Genomic DNA, 19,804 nt, shown 5'->3' on the forward strand with positions numbered 1-19,804 from the left:
TGGAATGACATCAGCCAAGTAGGTTGGAACAGCCAAAAGACATAGGTGGTATCAGTGCTGGGCTTATTTAAAACAAGACAAAACCCCAAACAAGCAGAAAAGTAACTTGCATGTCATGAGCAGGCAAAAAAAGTGGCCATATATCATATCTGAAACTTCCTAATGGCAATCTCAGCAGTGCTCTTTGACTATCAGCAGTTGTGACTGTGGTGCTAACACACTCTGCTCCAGTGGATAAAGAAAACTATTGCTAGATTAAAATGAATTTCTGGTGACAAGAAATTGCATGAAATTAATGAAGTAATGGGATTTCTGTAGTAGCAGTTTAATTGCTGTGTGACAGTATTTTGCACTTTAGTATTGTTTGTGAATTCAAAAATACGTCATTTTATTGGCGAGTGTGTAAACTACCTTACGAAAAGGTAACAACTTCTGTCATATTATATGACCTTAACTTACATTTCAGTCTTCCACATATTATCAGCAGAATGGGAAAATCGGAGCAAGTAGATGTTAACATCTTCTGTTTGGTGGCCATAGACTTCTACCGACATCAGATAGACGAAGAATTGGATCGGAGAGCCTTTCAGTCGGTGTTTGAGGTGGTTGCATCTCCAGGAACCCCATATCATCGCTTACTAACTTGTTTGCAGAATGTCCACAAAGTCACAGCATGTTGAACACCCTGATGTGTAATGGAACTGCATGTCTAGTGTTGGATCTGATGTGAATTACAGGGAATGCAAGATCAAGAAAGTATCTGGGGTTGCATTTGTGATAAACATGAACCTGTCAGTTTTACTTCCAGAATGCATGGACAAGTGCTCTGCAGCACTGGAAATCACCTGAAAAGTCTAGTATAGTTCTTGCTATTGTTGACACCAGGGACCTGTGAGTGGAAAGAAATATGTCAATGTTTTTCAAGAGTTGTTTGGGATTACCCTGAGACACACTTACTGGCTGTAAAATACAAGCAAGTACTACATGCAAGGTAACTGGTATTACTCTTCCTCCTAATGTTCAGCTGAAGCCACTGTGGTGCAGCCGGTAAGAAACTGACACCAAGACTGTTATTGCAAGCTGCAGTCATTAGAAAACTTCATAGTTTTACGTACCTGTATATACTGTTGTGTAGTACGGAATAGAAATTGTTTCCTAATGTCTCTCCCAAACAAGGAAAAGAGAAAACAGCTTTCATGATTTACACTTCCAGCATGTAATTCCTCTCTCGGGACTTTCTGATATCCTGTGGTGTATGTGTTGGTGATATCAGATATAGTGCACATACGTGACCACACTTCTTGCTTTTTTCTTCTCAGGATTTGAAAGTTGAGTACAGTATATCAGTCAAAGAAATTTTAACTTAAATATTTCTATATCATGTACAGTATGTAAAATTGTAAGATGTGTGGTGCATGAGCTGTGCTGTAATTTGAGATGAACAGAAGCCATGCTACTGAATGTCTTGACATCTATATTGTCCTCATTATTTTTTTTTCATTGTGCTTGAATTTGTGTTCCTTTTGGAAGTCCATCTTAATGTACAGATTCCATCTTGTTTTGCATCTCACTTTTTCTTAAAAGTGCTTTAAAACTGGAATATGTTAATTAATTTGTCTTGAGAGACTGTAGTAAGGAGGCATTCTTGTGATCCGCTTTCTGGTAGCTTCTTTTGAATTCCTTTATTTTGAGACATAATGGTAAGAGAAGAGGACTAGTTACTCTGGATCAGCCTTTTGTATACTTAAGAAACTGCTCTTATGTACTGCACAGCATTTTAAGAGACAAAATGGTGCAAGCTCCCCAGTAGTCAGTAACCATTTGACCCTTCCTGACTGAGGCCATGGAGTCACCTGGATCCAGACCACTTCCACATAAACACGTATGTGCTAGCAGTTAAGAATCAGAAGGCTGCTGTGTCTACTTTGGGACTGGCTAAGGTGTTAGATTACACAACCTCTTTTATTACCTGTTGTATACACAATGCTTTAGACATAAACACAGTACAAATAGTCATGAATTCAGGACACTACACAGGGCCAGATTTAGCTTTTACTCACCACCCAGGGAACCCCATTGATTCCTAAGCATTCTATGGGGAAATCTAGCACAGGATTTGTCTTTAGTTGTATTTGTTATGATTTTTTAATTATAGATAAATGATACCTTGGTTCTCAGTCACATCCTCTATTTAACCTCTTCATTTTCTTTTCACACCTTTTGGTGACACTTGGAAAAATTGAGATAGTGTTGTCAGGAGGAGCATGTACTGTATGTATTTCTGTATATAATGTATATGTTGAAATTATACACATGTGACAACATTTAATGTATACAGATGTGTATATTTGTATTTATTAAACCCATGTATTTAAACTATAATTCCAATCTAGACCAAAAATTGTTGCTTCTGCCCATAAATTAATTACAGAGGAATTGTCTGCTGGTATCACTTCCTTTTAGATGCTGACAGAGGAAGCTGATATCTTGGGCAGTAGAAACAACTGTAGAAGTTGCTATATTTAGCTCTCTACAGATCTTACTATCTAGAGCAATTATTTCTGCCCGTAGTTGGGTTACTTTTCTTTCTTGGTCCACAGCACTGTGGTGATTTTTAAAAGAAACTGAACAAGGGTTCAGAAAAAGGTTTAATAAAATAGATACTGTTTGAAAGCTTTTTGAGTTATATTGGAAGTTATCTTAATTCTGATAAGAGACTAATTCCAGGCAGTGAGATATAATGCCCTCTGTTTTCGTTAAGGGTAGTATAGATCACTCTTCCCTTTTGTAACCACCGATAATCGTTTTGTACGGTAAACCCACACACCAGTCAGTTTTTGTATGATATATAGTTTAAGTGAAGATATTTTTGTAAGCTATTTTCCAAAATTTAAAATAGATTTTAATATATTTTTTAAGCATCGTTAGTCATATCCTCACCATATAACAATATATGTTGTGTTACAACCTGTTAAATTCTCCATCATTTTAAGCTCCTCATGATTAACACAGGATAGCTGGTTACTTTACCTTGGGATAACGGGAGCTAGACCCTTCATAAAACTTTCCAAACCAATTTTGGACTTGCCATAGAATCTTTCCAACCACTGAAGGAATATATTGAATTAAACAGTCAACATGACTGGATGAAAAACATCAGATGTAACAGACCCCATTTTCCTCAAATGCCTGTTCTGGCCTTCAAGCAAATACTTGCATTACCCATTTCAAGTCAAGCTTTAAAGCTGATGCAGTCAGTTCTAATCTCACACAGATACACTGGTAGTAAAAACTCCATCTGCTTAAACCTCTCTTGGAGATTTGTCATAGTATACCTCCAGAAATGTGTCCTTAGTGTCTAAGGAAGGGCACCTCCTCTTAGGATATTCTCAGTGACCTAAAGGAATGTAACTTAAAGGTCTTCCTAGTGTGGAAACACACACATAGTGCTTCAAAACTGACAGTTCACCTGCAGCTCTCTTTCATGTCTACTTTCTAGACACGCTTTCCCCACCCTCACTGCTCTTGCATTGAAATACTATTTAAAATCACTCCTGCTTCTAGTGACAAGAGCCAAGAGGTCTGTGATGGGCACAGTAACAGCAAAACAGTGGCCACTAAGAAATAAGCTGATTCTGAAAATCAAGCTGTTTTTTTCCTTGAGAACAGCATAGAAATTTGTTTGGGCTTAAGGCTTATATTTGGTGTCCTGGCTAACCAAAGCAAACGGTTTCTTTAATGTGCTTTGGAGTGGAGCTGGCTTCTTTACCACCTTACAAGATTAGAGGTATGGCATGATTGGGAGCATACTTAAGACAGATTGATGTTTAAAACTCCATTTATGAGTCAGTTGTCAGCCTGCTTTACCAAATCCATAACGTGGCCCTCCTTCAGGAGCACTGTATGCCAGCCAATGTTTTAGAAATAGTTTTGGGGCCAGCTATCTACTGGCCCATTAAATAGTTTGATTGCAGTCCATCTCAGCATGCCCCCTCCCTTGCAGCGAGTGCAGGAGTGAGGAGTTGGAAACTACAACTCTTTGTAAACTAGTTCTTATTTGCAGGATTGAAAATGTGTTCTTTAGCATTTATGCTCTTTGCCAGTTGAAACTGAATGCGAGTTTATGTAAATCTTCACTAAAGCGTATACTCCGATGTCATTTCTTGCCTAAAGCATCCATGTGATTGTGTATTACTTTTTGCTTTGGTAAGAGCGCCTTCTCAGCACCAAGATGTTGCTTGTTTCTTAACCACCAGCAGCATTCCTAAAGCACTGAGTAATGAATGAACAGTTTTAGATCAAAAGAAGTGGGGAACAAGCGGAACCTTTTGGGATAAAAGTAATTTGTTAATATTTAGTAGACTTGCCTTAAGAGCGTTCTGTCTCACCATTCTCCTCTTTAAATGGCTGTTAACTTCATATAGCAGATAAGGGGGTTGTCTCAAAAACACTGCAAAGGCAGTTCTCCAAGAGCAGCAGACCTGGTTTGTCTTAAGATTTTGTGGAGCTGTCACGGCTAAGCATTTGTGCTTCCTAAATGAAATAAGTTTTAGGGTGTAATGAGCAATAAACACAGCAATAAGCAGTTTAATGAAATTTGGTCATTCAGGATCTTACCCAGTGGTTGAATGGGATGGGGTGGGAGTAAAAGGGGAAAAAAGATTCGAGTACATTCATTGCATAAAGCAAACTTTTTCCATGTACAATCCCAAGTAAACTTTCTATGAAAGGTAGAACTCAACCAAGTACAGCGGTAGGTGCTTTGCTCTTTTACTTTTAAAACAGTTTTGGTTATAAGGATGGATACACTTGATGAAAGTTACAAGAGAGCAAAGCACTTTGGTAGTTTCTAGGTAGTTGAATTACTTTAAAGTGAAAGCAAGCTGCAGTAAGAACTAGAGTAAGCAATGTAGCAAACCTTTGGGGAAGTCCACTATGCTAATTTTACCTAATACTCAGATTTCAGGTGAAGTCTTCGTGCACGTTACCTGCAGGTATCCATTGAAAATCTTGAGAATCCCACACTCATACCCAGGAGAGCTTCTGTGTCAAGTTTAAGCTGTGTTCAAGTTAACTGGGTATAAATGCTGCAGAGCATTTGTGAAGCATGCGCTGCTTTTCGTCATATGCATTTTGTGTGAGCTTATCATTCCCATCAGTCTGTGTCTGCATACCATCAAGTTGGATCGACCTGACAAGGGAAAGGTAACGCACCCTGTGGCGGTGTCTTGTATAGTTTGAGGGCAATGACAAGCAGAAGCTTGGAGCCCCAACCCAAAAGCAATTGTACTGAAAGGAAAAAGGAAAGCATAAAATTTTAGATGTATGTTTAAGTTTAAAAAAGAAAAAATGCTGAAAATACTGCACATTGAAACTAAAAGAGAAAATAAAATATAACTATTACTGTAAGTGATTTTCTTCTGGTTATTTCTAAAAGGTCTCAGTGCATTCTTACTATAGTTTTTCTCCCAGTGTCTGTTGTGTTCAGCTGTACGCAAGCATACTCAAACTCTGCAAATGTAGGTGTGCTCCACAATCACAGTGCTATTTGCAATTAGCAGAGAAGTACCACAGTTTAGCTCTTAATTGTAGGTAATAGTCACGCTTGCCAAAACTTCTGTGGCATTTAAATGAGATCAGAAAAGGCAAAACCTTAAGTGCACAGCTGTATTTGTGAGTGCGGGTATATTTATCTGCAGCGATCCTGGGGGGGGGGATACTGTTACATAGGAGAAGCAGTGGTGTAACTACTTGCCTAAGCTTGGTTTCCCAGCTGCTAGTCTCACATCTTAAAAGATGTTTCTGGGTGGTCCTGCTGCCGAACACTGGAGGATCTCTTGCAGTGCTCAACTGCTCAGAGACGTCTTGTTTTGATTAACTTTGCGGTGCTCGGCTGTTCTCTGGAAGTGCTGGCATAAACTTTAAAGCAGTAGCTTGATGCACAAAGCGCATGCTGGTTTCCTTCTCAGTCACAATAACTTCTGTACATCTTGTTTTTCCCTGTCAGCGTTAGTGGTGAACGAGCAGCCACTCTTGTCACCTCTTAGCTTAGCCGCAGAGCCGAGGGACAGAGCTGTACTGTGGTCAGTTCCTTTGTCTTCAGAGTTCAAGGCTTGTTTGAATAATAAAGTCTTCATCTTTGTCACTTGGAGAAGAATACCCATTTAATTTGTGGACAGGTTATCCCTAAAGATGACTTGCCAGGCACAAGGACATGAAGCACTGCACTTAAACTATACTTTCTAACTTTAACTCTTCTACTTACCCACTGCCTCTCCGGTCCCATGTAGGTATTGTTTTGTTTCTTCTTTTTAATCAGTGCAGCTGTATTGCAGCCATCATTTTGGAATTGGCTTGGGTCCACCCTGGTTACAAGACAAAAAGCTTTGATTGCTTGTAGAATTACACTGTTAATTATACTGTAAGTTTTGCATAACTGAAGAGATGAAAAGATTTGTAACTTGTAGGTTTGTTAGAAAGTTAGAAGTAGGAACATGAAAGAGTTCATACAGTCTATAGAACGGTATCTTCTGAGCCAAACCTCTCCTGCTCTTCTATTGCAGCCGTAACTCTGCCTTAATTTTGTTTCTGTTCTTTCCCATACATCCAAGCATGGCAGAGTAATCCTCACCCCAGGTGCTGTTTTCATACCCTTCAGACTGCAGATGTCATGGGTAGATTCTGATCGAGTGCAACCTGATTGTTTCACCTCATTATTTACATTTTGGAGTTCTTTCAGCCAGGCTGCAGTGTTTGGGCTCCAAGCAAAATGCATCCCCGAGGGTTGGGTTTGACCGTGCCCCAGGTGCCTACAGAGTTGTGAGCCAGGTTAAGTCAGACCATTTAAATAGTATGTTTTTGCTAATCTAGCTCATCTTGAATTACACGCACTGTCAGACTTCACGTTGGTGTTCCCCAAATGTCCTGGCCCCAAGTGAGAATCTTAAATACATCTTTTCTGTGTTTTTCTCCCCTTGAGGAAGCGGCACTGAGTGTGTCTTCATCCCTGTCTTGCTGTTAAATGGCTCTAGGATTGAAGTCATCCAATGGAAATGCAAGTGTAAGACCTGCAAACTCAACTTTTCTTGATACGCCTTCTTAAAGCTGACATTTCAGATGCCATCTTTGGCATTTGATTTAACATCTATGAAAATAAGACAATCTTGAACTTTTGTTTCAGGCAAGTTTGGGCAGAATTCTTCTAATTATACTTTGTTTATCCTCATTTTTTGTTTGCCTTTGTAACTGCTTCAAACTAACACAGTTTTAAATGATCACTGATACTGGAGAGCCAGGAGGTATTTTTAAATGCGTTTGAGGCGTTTTCTCCTTGCATATCTTAGTAACGTGGATTAAGCTTATTCCTTCTTTCCTCTACCCTGACCAGTAGAATCAATATTCTAACTGGCTAATGCTTTGAAATCAAAGTTATATGTCATCAATAGATTGGTATGTGACTAAGTAGCAGAAGAATAGACTTCAGTGATCTGAAGTACCTGGAGTTCATGAATGAACTGTGGGTTCTGAAGAAGTTAATCTTAAGAAGGGAACTGAATAAATCTGCCACTTTTTAAGACTTACTGTAGCAGTCTAATTGTACTGATGTTGATCTTCACCAGTACCAAAATCAAATGCTTTCAAAATGACATTTCTGTCTGTACCTGTGCTTCCTTACTGCTTTTGTGGTGCTACCTGTGTTCACTTAAGCAGCATATTTATATCCTGCAGTTACTTAAATGTGAGCTTGTAGATAATACCCGTTTCCATTGCCGTGTGGTCTGATAAAGACAGGTGAGAAATGTGATCTGCAAGCAAAACTGACGGTAAAAGTGAAAGGAACCTTCTGCCTCAGGAAATGTTACTGGGTACAAAGTTCCGTTATCAATGGTACCAGAGTCTTATGCTGACAGGTTAATTTTGCAGCTCTACCACTGGCCTGTTGTGGGGTTTGAGAGTATCGCTGCATAGGAGAAGTACAGCACAGTTGGTCTGATTCGAGTTGAGCTGTCTCAGATGATTGCATTAAAGAAATCTGTTTCTCAGATCCATAAAAATCCGAACTGGTGATGATGGAGTGTTGTAAGGAGTCATGTTGAGCTATCACGTTGCACTTGAAGAGACTGCTAGACCATACGTACTGGTGAAACTATGAGGGACTTGATTTGTTGCAATGAGATTTATGGCGCTTAAAGCTCCTTTGCATTCCTGCTGATGGATTAAATATCGTGGAAGTGGTTATTAATTATTAACAACTTAGACCTGGCTCTCCTTTGTATCGGCTGCTTTTGTTCTCGGTGTGACTGCATTAACTGTAGCTGAAATATAAATGCCATTCCCGAATTAATGATGATTAAATTGCAGACAACTCTGTAGCTTGATTGAATAAATAGAAAAAAATAGAACAGGAGAGCAAATTTATTATTTCACGTGTATGCAACATGCTTTACTGGCTGCAAAATCTCATGTAGACAGAGTAACTGTGGCAGCTGAGGACCATAAACAAGAATTTACCCCAAAATGACAGATGACAAAGTGATGAGGGTTGTTTGATGTGTCCCCTTTTTTGTGCTTTTCTGCTCTAAAGCTCCAGGACATGATGCAGGAAGCAGTGATAGGATTCTATGCAGCAGCCCAGCGTGTGTTCTATAGGACAACCTTTTTGTCTGCTGATGGCCAGGAAAAGTATCAATGTCTGTTTCTTACAAAAAGCAATCCCAACCCCAAGCAGTTGCATGGCTCATTGCTTTCTGTCTTGTATCATTACTTCTCCTTTGTGCAGCCTTCATGTTGATAGATAGGTGGTCCAGGCAGTTTGTGGACCTTGAAGTTGGTATCTTCTCCCTTAAGACCAAACACTATGGTGCACCAAGGACAGAGAGACACCTAGAACACTTTCAAGGACTTTGTAGGACAGAGCCAGGTTGAAAGCCTTTGAGAAAGGGGCTGAGCCTTTTGAGCTGATGAGAGGGCAGAAAGATAGCTTCATATGGTTGCAACGTACAGCCCAGGGACAGAGGAACGACAGGAAGCATCATCATCATCATCTTCAGTGGCTGTGGCCATATCTTATGCCTGAAGATATTTCCTGCCTGTCGTTAAAGGTTCAAGAGCATTTGTCCAATTTGCTTCCAGCTTTAGCGTTCACTTTTCCCTGGCTCCATGGGTGTTCACAGAGCAGCAAGGAAAGGAAATGCATTTTTAGTGAGCCCTGATGGCAAGATGAAGGAAGGTTGCAGAACTTGAAACTCCATACTTCATTTATTAATACTTTATTTGTTCTTTGAACTACCATTTTCCCTGTAAATTACTACTTCAGAGTCAGCCTGAACTATCCTTTATACACTGGTGCCTTTCATCTAGCTGAGGAAATCAAGTGTGGGCTTTTTTCCTCTCCTGACATTCAGAAAAGGTAAATTCTTCTGCTTTTCATACAATTTCACAGTTACATCTCTCCATATTGCTGCATTTTTCTGTAGGGACAACCTAGGAAAGAAACCTTGACTGGAGATCGGTTGTAAAAACCTGGAATTGCACAGCTTATCCCTAAATATTTAGGTATTGGGTAGCACTCAGTGGTCCTGATCTCAGAGAAATCATTAGGAAAAGGGTTTTGGTAGGAGGAAGATGGCTCTTGCCCAAAATGCTTTTGGGGAAAGGGATAGGTTCTTATTTCTGTGGTGTGATTTGGTCATGTCAAGTCCTTGAGCTTTTACATCTCAGCCCTAGGTACAGGCTGGGGCTGAATGCAGCCCTGAGAATTGCTTTACCCATGAAGCGCTGTGTTTTCTCTTCCTCACAGCAAGCAGGTCCATTAGAGCCGGTTGATGCCTCAGTTTCACTTGTGCACCAGATCCCCCAGCTCTTTCTGCAAAACTGCTTTCTGGCTCCAGCATTGGTGAAAGGGAATTTAAAGAGTGTTTTTTTCAGCAGAATGCTCTGGTGCAAGATTTCTGCAAGTTGTATACAGGAAAATACGTGAATATTTTATGCCTACACCTGGATTCATGCCTAAGTTGAAAGTTTTACTGTGTCCCACAACCAAAAGCTACCAAGAATCCAGAAGGCAACATTAGCATTTACGTGTGTGCTGACCTAGTGCTCCTGGACAGTGTGATGAAGCAATCTTTTCCTCTGGTCTTCCATCATGTGAGAACTTTGGATCTGTACAAAGGTTCTGGAGACCAACAGCAGTGCAAATCAGGGTATGTCACAGTAAATAAATAAAAAATTAAAGCTATTACTATGAGCCTTCAAATACATTTTATGCCAGCTCCAAAAAGATGTTTGAATATTTTGCAGTCCTCCATTCTGTACCAAATTGGCCCTGTATGGACATGAGCTTTGGTTCTCATTTTGCTTTCAAGAACTTGCTTTTATTATGCTCCAGGGGATTCCATAGGAACGGTCCAGCCCAGCCAAGCAGAGCCCCTCGGGGAAGCTGAGCTGTGTGTCCTGCTGCTGCCCATGGCTCCCACCAGCCACATGGACCTGCCCTCCATGGAGAGTTCTGCTCCACGCTGGGCTTGCCCGAGCCATCGCAGCCGCTACCTTTCAGGCACGTGGAAGGAGAGGGACTGTCAGCGGCAGATGGAAACCTGAATTCACAGCCAGGTTCTGAAGCGATCCCTTCCTGAGCTAAAGGCTTTTGTAGCTGCTTCACTTTGAGCACTCCTGCCTTTCCTCTCACACAGGTTTAGCTTTGACTTTCTTCTCCTTATCTATCACTAGAGAGTAATTGTCCCTTTCATAAGGACCTTGCTTTAACCTTGAACAGCAGTTCCTGTGGCACCTGATGTGCATTATGAACTAAATATACTGATGAAAGAGCAAGGTGCAGTCCTAATGTCTTCCTTGATGTTTTATTTTCTAACCCGTTTCAAGGACCCCTTTCAGATGGGACATGAAAGCTTCCAATTATTATAAACCTCCTTGTGAAATAATTTTGCGATGCAGGCTTATATTTAGTGTAGTAGGGAAAAAATCCATCCTTAGTGGGCAGAAGCAGCAATATCCAAGCTGCTGCCAGTTTCTATTACCTGCCCTTTTATCTGGGTCTGAACACAAAATGGGTATTTAGCCTTTAATTCTGGGGGTTTTGCAGTATGTGGTATCTTGCAGGCAAAGATGGGTTTATGACAGTGCTCTGCCAGGGGGTGCTGCAACAGGATTATGTACCGGAGAGGGAGAATTCTTTCAGATGTGGCTGAGGAAATCCAGAGTAATAAAACCAAGTTGTTCCGCAGCAGCTCCTTCTTGTGCTTGCACCCGGTGGCAGATGTGAGCTGGTAGTGGCAAATGGATGCAACCAGAAATCAAGAGCTGGTTTGTGCATTGAGGGCACAGTGAGGGCTCCTAGGATTGTAGCTGGACTTGTAGGAAAAGAAACGGGTGAGCTTTATGCAGCTCCCAGGAGGAAAGCTACAAAACTGCCAGGCATGCAGAAAAAGATGAAGCAAAACTGAGTAGATGTATTATTAAGGGTAATGAGCAATGCACATTCTCCAGCAGGATTAGGATGGGAGAAGGAATGGACTTGCCAAGCTCAGGGAAAAATCCTATTTCTGAAAATTGAAGGAGAAAAAAGAGAATCCTCTAATGAGGTTTGATAGGAAAAGTATTGTCAAGTGTTACCAAGAATCGGGGAAAAACAAGTTACATGGCCACGCTGTGGAAGATGGCTGATGTTCACAAACCATCAAGGATGAACTCGGCAGTGATTAACAGGAATTAAAACTGGAGCAAAAATGCTGGAGGATATTGAACTTGTTGTTAGCTCTCTAGTGTCTGTGATCCTTGCTGACTGTTTGTGCAGCCATAACCTGGGCAGATGTAAGCCCAGTGATCACTGCAAGTGCTGCCCTTCTTGTGGGATCAAGCCAAGGGTAAGAAGTCCTGGTGTGAAGCTCTGTACTAATGCAGTTGTGGGCTATTTTGGTGGGGTGTGGGCACAGCAAACTTTCTTCTACTCACAGTATAACACGTAGATGTCCCTGTGCGTCTCCCCATAGCCTGCGGGACACATGGAATACTTCTGGAAAGGAAATAGCAAGCAAAGATTTATGAGCTAGCTCAGAGCCATAATGAAAAGCACTTTTCGAAGTGCACCTCTGTTTGTGCAAAGGCAAGACACGAGGAGGAGGAGATGCAATGAGAAATCAGCAGACGGGAGAAATGCAGGGAGATGGAAAGCACTGCACTGAGACACAAGTGTGGCGACCCAGAGAATGTGATTTTACAGGTATGACTAGTGCAGAGCAATAAGATGGTGTGTGAAGCTGTGTGCTTGGGGAAGGCAGCTCAGCTCCTGCAGACAACAGTGGGCAGGGGTGCAGTGATGAACATGTGGAGCACAGAAACCTCCTCAGCCTGATGTGAGAGCAGAGAACCTTGCAGCAAGGCAAGCCAAACTAAAACCCCGGTGTGACTGGATATGGTAAGGACAAAGTAAAGAGCACACTGGGTGTTCTGGAAATCGAGAATACTGGGGTTACAGGTCACACAGGAAACAAAGGACTGCTTAACAGAAGTGGAAGAAGAAACCTACTCATACTAAGCCACAGACAAATGGTTTTAGTAACACATAACCAAACAAACCAAATCCATCGTTCATAAGCAGGGAAAACAGCATCATGGATTCATGAGTTCCTTTAGGCTGAAAGTTCCTTTAGTCATAATACAGAATGTGATGGCTGTACTTGGTTACCAAGGAGTAAATGCAGAGGGAAGGAAGCAGCACAGAAAACAGATACAGCCACTGCCTTCAGAGAGCACAGAGGTGAAGGCAGCAGCAGAGCATTTAAGTTCTCCAGGGAACCACAGGGCTTTCCCATGAAAAGCCTTCTTGACCTGGGGCCAAAGGCTTCAACAAAGAAGAGACTTCTGCTCTTCATACTACTCTTTTTTCTTCCCCTTTTTCTTCCCTGAAGAAAAAGAGGACCAGTGAGTGATCTAAGATTAAAGGTGCGGTGTTGCAATTTTGGGGCATTATGTCAGTTGTGAGAGATCAGGCTGCAAATTAGGGGGAAAGAAAAGTAAATTCAGAGGCATCAGTGGAAACCCCATTACTGGAAAACACAGAAATAATCCTTGATAAACTCACAAATACTTCCCAAGCCAAGGACCTTCCTCTGTGCACATGAAGCCTTGAGAGAGAGCAGGTAGCTGCTTGGAGCATGGTAAAGCATTCAAACCACTACAAGGCTGGGGTAGTGTGTCCTGCAGAGCTAAAACACTGATCCCCATGGAGCTGCAGTGCAAACCTAGCACAGCCTGGCTCTGGGGAAGCAGCAGCCTGGCTCTGGGGGGAGAAAAAGAGGTAAAATCTGCAACAGATTGTGCCATTTGGCTGCAGGTTTGCAGTGTGGGGTGGAGGGAAGGGCTGGTGTGGAGGAGGACTCCTCTGCAGAGGAAGCCGATGCTGCTGCAGTGGGAGATCATCTACATGAAAGGAAAATTGGGCTCTTGTGGAGTTGGATGCTGTGTGTGAGCCAGAGTGGAGCTCACACTCCTCAAAGACAGGCACAGTCAGGGGAAGATAAATAGCTGAAATTCAGGGATGGAGTTGTACGTTTATCCCTGCAGAGGGAAGATGAGAACCAAGAACTGTTGCATTTGAGGAAAGTCTGAGGAGAATAAAGATTGCTCAGCAAGGCAGCAAAAGGCGTTCAGAGAACCCAGTTTTGCTGTAGTTTTCCCAGAGGCTGAAAGGCACCATCAGAAGACTCCCTGCCCTGGGAAGCAAAGTGCTCAGAGCTAAGGGTGTATGTCCTGAGTGTGGCAGGATGAATATGGTGCTTTGATCTCTGGTTCCAGCCAGAAGAGTTTCTGCTTTTCTACATATATGTGTGTATTGTATATATATCCTCTCTATCACTGGATTATTGCTATAGGCATGCCTGAATGTATACTACCATTGGCTTATGCCTATGTATGTCTTGGCATGACCAAATGGTAGTTTTAGTTCCACATCTTTGATTTTTTATTTTTTTTTCCCCAAAATAAATGCAATACAGTGAGATGTCAGCCCAGCATGTTAAAGGTGCTCACCACGCTGCCTGTCAGGGACTCAGGAGGGACCGAGAACTGGCATGCTGGGGAGTGGGGAGTTGCTTGTCTAGCTCAACTTGTGCCATGGCCAACTGCATGTCTAAGTGTGTCAGAGGTATTAGTTCTGATAAAGAGTTTGAGAAACTGAAGAATTATATTAGGAAGGTGCAGGAATGAAAGGCTGAAGTTCATCTGGTGAAAGCCAAGCTTAGTGAGCATTTCCAGGTACCTTTTGTTTCAGAGACGGATGACCTTATGTTCCCTTATAGACTGATTGTGCGCGATGAGCCAATAGGCTCAGTCCTGGCTGAACTGACCTTTTAAGTGCAGGCGCATACTTTTCATTGTCAACTGGGGCAGTGGGATTACTGTCCAGCACTCCTTGGAGATACCGTATCCTGCAGGTGATGCTGTGTCTGATGCCAGCGTCCCAGTCTTCCACTGCAGGCACTGGGATGGTCATGGAGGGAGGGCAGACACAGACGTGTCTCTGGCCAGATGTGAGCCCTGCCCACCTGCGGCTGTACCTGCTTGTGTCAGCAATGCAAACCTGGAAACACCAGAGCCTATCTCTGGTTTGCTTCCCGCTGGGGCTGCAGCTCTGGGTGTTTCCATTAAAGTCTTTGATAGGGTCAAAATCTACCATAAGTACTAAGCAAGGGGGAGATGGAGGGAATAAACCCTGTGAAGGTGAGGATGGCAGCTGCCTTTCTTTTCTGTGTTGTGCTGGCTAGGTTGTGCTTAGGACCTGTGCCAGCTTGAGAGCAGTTTGCTAGGACTGTCAGAGAGGTATCGCTATTTATACCCTTAGTTCCCCACTAGCAAAACTCCTGTGCAGCATTAATACATGTTGCTCGCATTTAAATCTTTTCTGTTTCCTTTATTTACCCTGGTTTGAGTTGCCAAGCAGCTCATGACACTTAAAGGTGAGCGCAGAGTGGCTGTGCAAGGTCCTGAGCCAGGGGACCACAGGCACCAGCCATGAGTGAGTCTGGATTTGGGAAATGGCTTTGTCAAACCCACCACAGCGTCCTGGTCACCAGTGGGCTGCTGTGTGCTGAGCCCAGGGAGGTGTATGGCTGGTGGCTGGGAGGATTCTCCAGGGAGCTGCAGCTGGTCAAGCCCAGAGCTACATCAATTTGGTGTTCGGGGAATTTTGCCCCTAGCAGCAGTCAGCATTTACGGGTCCTGTTAAACCTGAATAACCACAATCCGGGGCTCCTGCTTCAAAAACATCAGTGAAAACGATGGTTCCCAAAGCTTCAATGAAGTGCGTTTGTCTCTTCAGAATACTGCTTACGCACCCAGAGCTTTTTTCCTTTCAGAGATAGATTTATGGGCTATAGTTGCTGTGTTAGTGTCTACCCTTAATTCTTTGTACTTTCACACGCTTTCCACTGCAGACACTGCTTATGTGAAGGGTGTATTTACACATATTCTCTCCCAGGACTCTTGCAGGGAGGTTTCAGTACGCAAAGTTCCCGTCCCTCACATGCCATCAGCCAGTGACTGCTAGGTCACATCTGTATTAAAAGTCACGTTTGTTTAACTACAGTCAAACTTTGAAATCTATTTAATTACACTGATGTCAAACCGTTTGTGGTGCTCTTCTGTGTGCTTTAATTGGAATCTGCATTGCATTGGGTTTTCTTTTGGGAAAGCTGAATGTGTTTAAGAGTATCCACATGGGTTTTACGATTGGTTTCAATAACTAGAATTAAAACCAGGTTTTGCTTAAATCGCTGCAAGTTTTAATGCAAACAGGGCCTCGCCAAAACTGAAAATCCCCTTGATTCTTCCAGCGAGTTTCAATCCCCTGTGACACCCAAAGGTTTTCATGTGTTCAAATACGCTGCGAACCAGCCTGCAGGTTCTCCAGTATCCAATCTTTTCCTGAAACAAGCAAACTACTTTGAGTTTAGCAGCCTCTCCCCTGCCCCTGACTGGCTCTTGCGCTTCCAATCAGGCACAGAGGAAACATTCAAACAGGCAGCCCCTCTGCTTTGCCTCCCTGGCTCTGCTCAGAGCAGGAATCAGCCATGCAACTCAGCCCAGGTAAGGCCACACTTCACGCTCCCCATTGCAGCCACGTTATGTTTAACAGGTTTTCCCCTCAAAGCGCCTCAGTTTACTCTTCGCTTCCTCACTGCTCAAAGAGAGGGAGAGTAAAACCCTCCCATGCCCTGGGAAGGCAGAGGCACTGTGAGAGCAACTTGCACACAGCCCTGGCAGAGCTGACACCAGCAGCTTTCCCTGGCTGAATGCTGAGGGCTGGGATGGGATGGGAGAGGCTGGTGGGTGGGATAGGAAGGATGTCAGGGGCTGCTGAACTAGCCCAGGTCCTTATCGTGCTCTGCACAAGTCGGGGGTGGATGCTCAGGGTGTGCAGCTCACCCTCTTGTGCAACTGATGCTGATTTAGCCAGTGTAAATGACTGCATCAGTTTTGCCCCTGAGGAACCAAAGCCGTGGCAGATAATCCAGGAGGGCACATACCTCCTACAAACCCCCCTCTACCTTTTTAACATGCTGTTAAGCTGGCCCGATGCCTGGCTGTAATTTTCTGTCTGTTCCGCGTGCCCAAGAATCACTCCATGTGGCATGCTGGATCCTTAGCTGCAGGACAGTTTTTCCAGTTGTTTTGAAAGCTCTTAAGAGCAATATACTATCAGCTGAGGTTTCTAATTACCTCTGAATAGCAAGTCTGCTGCCACTCAAGTATAATTCTCATTAGCATCTCAGCTAACAAGCTTCAGTGTTTGCCCTCCTAATTAGCTTCTAGTTAGGAGTCTTTCCCTATCCTAAGATGTGCTGTTGTTAATTGCAGTTCCAATTGCTTTTACAGCAAACTCCTGAGAGACTGCTAAAACTGCTGGTTTGTATAGCCTGATAGAGATCGATATCTGGGATCCTTACACTGTGGGTTCTTTATTCTCCTGTAAGTGCGTGTCCATACGGCATATGCCAAGAGGAGCAGGGGCAGAGCTGCAGCTTTTAAGATGAATGAGAAAATATTTTTTGCCTTTTAAACAGGTGCTACTCAAAATGAGTCTGCTTACAGCAAAATACAACTTTCACAGCTAATGCTACATAAACTGCATTCCAGTTTGTTGTTTTTCATGCAGCTGCCCATACAATGGCTGATTTTCTATGCCCTCAGGTTTCTAAGGGTTCCTGAATGTCCCACAAAGTGCCCTATTGATGCTGAGTTTAAAAACCAAGTGTATTTGTTGCCTGGACAGAACGTGCGTCAGGTTAGCAATTCCTTCTGGGCTGCTGGCTCAGGATGGTATTTCTGTGGAATGCTCTTAGCATGGTTTAATGTATGCCTGAGTGGATTAACCCCTTAGTCCCTACAGCTTGGGAGCGCTATAGCATCTTTAGTATTAGCGGGCTCAAATACCTATGAGCATGTGTAAGTGTAGAACAGGCTGATTGATTTGATGGAGCAGGGTTGTGTGAGCTTCCACCAGCACAGAATGAAGAGTGCAGGTGGAGAAAGGGAAGTCATACAGGTTTCAGAGACTTTCAAATCACACATTTACTTCTCAAAGAGGAAGAGAATACTGCTCAGCTTGTGAAGCTTTACTACAGTGGTCTTTTCACTCCAGACATGCTCAAAGTCCTTTCTGAACTGAAACTCACTTTTTGCTGAGGGTTCTGAACTTTGGCTTCATTAATCAGCATCTCACTGCTCTGGGTAGGGTAGGAAGAGAGCAGCACTGAAATGGAATGCTGTATTTTGTCATAGAATGCCTGGATCCCTCCACCTTGATAACTGCCTCCTGCTTCACTTTTTTCTAAACTGAGGGGTAAGGTTCTGGATGTCACCAATACAAAGGAACTTGGAAGATAAAGAGGAGTCATTTTTATTTGTCTTAAGAAGGCTACTATAATCCTGTGATGCTTTATTGTGATACGACTGAAGGCTCTGGCTCTAGAGGACTCATGCACTGGAGCAGAGTCCCCTTAATGCAACATACAGGTACAAGGAGGTGCCCAATCAGATCCAGGTGTAGTATCGGGCTTTTAGAAAGGGAGAAATTTTGGTAATGAGTACGATTTGGTTCATAACCCATTGAGGAAGTGGAATTTAAGTATGGCCTGCTCACACTAATAGCCATAGATTTAGTCATAGAACTTTCAAATCTGACTGCTTTGTCAAAGTGTATAAGCGCTTAGATGGACCTAAGGTAACTGGGCAAGTTGAAAGTGTGGGAGCATGTTTACACATGTTGCAGAGATCCTTGGTTTTGTTCAGATCAGATTTAATCTTCTGGTCATAAACTACTCATTAGCAATTTTTAGGTGTAAAAAATAATCAAATTTAGAACTCAACCTTTGAGAAGCTGATTTTCTTGATTTGACTGTCTATATCCAATTGATGTGTTGGATAATGTAAGGAGTAATAATGGTGAGCAAATCTCAGGGTTTGACTCTAGTTCAGTTGCACATCAAAGATGCAGATTTAAAGGAACTGTTTAACTTCTTTCATCTGTAAAACTGGATTCCACATCACAAATATGCAGTACTTCAGTTACATGTGGCAGCATAAAGTGAAGCACACTCATGTGATAAAACTTTTTTAGAAGCTTCAAAGTAAAACTTTAGTTCAGGTTTGGAGAAAGTAAAGATATTTCAAGTGAGGTATTTGTAGTGTAAGTATTAAATGCAGATTAAGGCAGGGAATTAATCAAAGGTATCAGAAGGAAGAACTCAGAACAAAGGATTCTATTGGTAAGAAAGAGAAAGACATAATGCACTTAAGTGGAAGTCTGTAGATATATGCTTCTTGTCAACTACCAAGGGGCTTTGTCCTCAAGAAGGTCAATCCCAAAATAACATTTCAGACAAAAATTGTGTGAATGCTGCCGACGTGTTAGCGTGAGCCATCAGATGTGATTTACCTGTCCTGCAATGCAACGGTATATTTCCTCCTTCTTATCACGTCCAATTTGTGAAGACTTTAGTGCTCTTCATGTCTGAGGGGAAAACCTCCAACGAAGACTGAAGCTTGGGCTGTAACTACTGTCCTTGCAAATTGTTGAGGAGATAAAGCTAAGTGTGGAGGGCTTTTTGTGATCTATGACCTCTTTAATATGGAATCATAGAACATTTTGAGTTGGTGTCCAGTTTGCTCTAAGTATTTTCATCATCAAACCAGTTTATATAGTGCTGGCTTATTGCCAGACTTGTCACATGAAGTATTTTTCTTATTATGTTTGTAAGGCAAATTGCTGTCGTGATTTTTTTTTGTTATGGTAAGCAGTAAATTATATTCTGGGATAGAAAAATGGTGATAAAGTACCACCTTTGCTGACAGAGTAGAAAGAATAATGTTGAAATAACTCCTACTGATAGAGTAGGTTCCTCTATAGATCAGGTAGAGTCTTGACTCCATCTAGTTCAGTAAATGTTCATGGGGGTTTTTTTGAGTCTGAAAATGGAGAGGGTCTTACAACCCCAATTCATTCTTCTGATAGGATTATGATCCAGGCCATTTCTTACAGCAGAACAGCCTTTTTGCATAGATCGTTAGAAAGGGCATCCCCTTAATTATTTATACTACACATACCAGGTGTGCTGATTATGAAATTTCCCTTGAGGCTCCAGAAGTAAATGAAATCCTAATAACTGCATGAGAGAGTGGAATGATGCTAGAATCTCCTGGATGAAAATCAGCCGTCTGTGTCAGTGAGCCTCTTCACAGTGGGTTTTAGGAAACATTACAGAAGCTGATCTTCTCAGACTTCTCATCC

At 42.4% G+C, this 19,804-nt stretch overlaps 1 protein-coding gene across 2 annotated transcripts in view; it reads left to right on the top strand.

The window, feature by feature from the left end:
• HTT (huntingtin) overlaps positions 1-5,409 on the top strand; it is an 83,904-nt gene extending 78,495 nt beyond the window's left edge. For both annotated transcript variants that reach the window (XM_062638724.1, XM_062638725.1), the window contains one exon: positions 467-5,409. In XM_062638724.1, coding sequence (XP_062494708.1) covers positions 467-680 — 214 coding nt within the window. In that variant the 3' untranslated portion in view covers positions 681-5,409. The remainder of the gene's footprint in view (positions 1-466) is intronic.
• Positions 5,410-19,804: the final 14,395 nt, after the last annotated feature.

This window comes from Pezoporus occidentalis, unplaced genomic scaffold (assembly GCF_034315485.1).
Source record: "Pezoporus occidentalis ecotype Australia unplaced genomic scaffold, CSIRO_AGI_Poc_V1 ctg58, whole genome shotgun sequence".
In the NCBI taxonomy this organism is placed as follows: domain Eukaryota; kingdom Metazoa; phylum Chordata; class Aves; order Psittaciformes; family Psittacidae; genus Pezoporus; species Pezoporus occidentalis.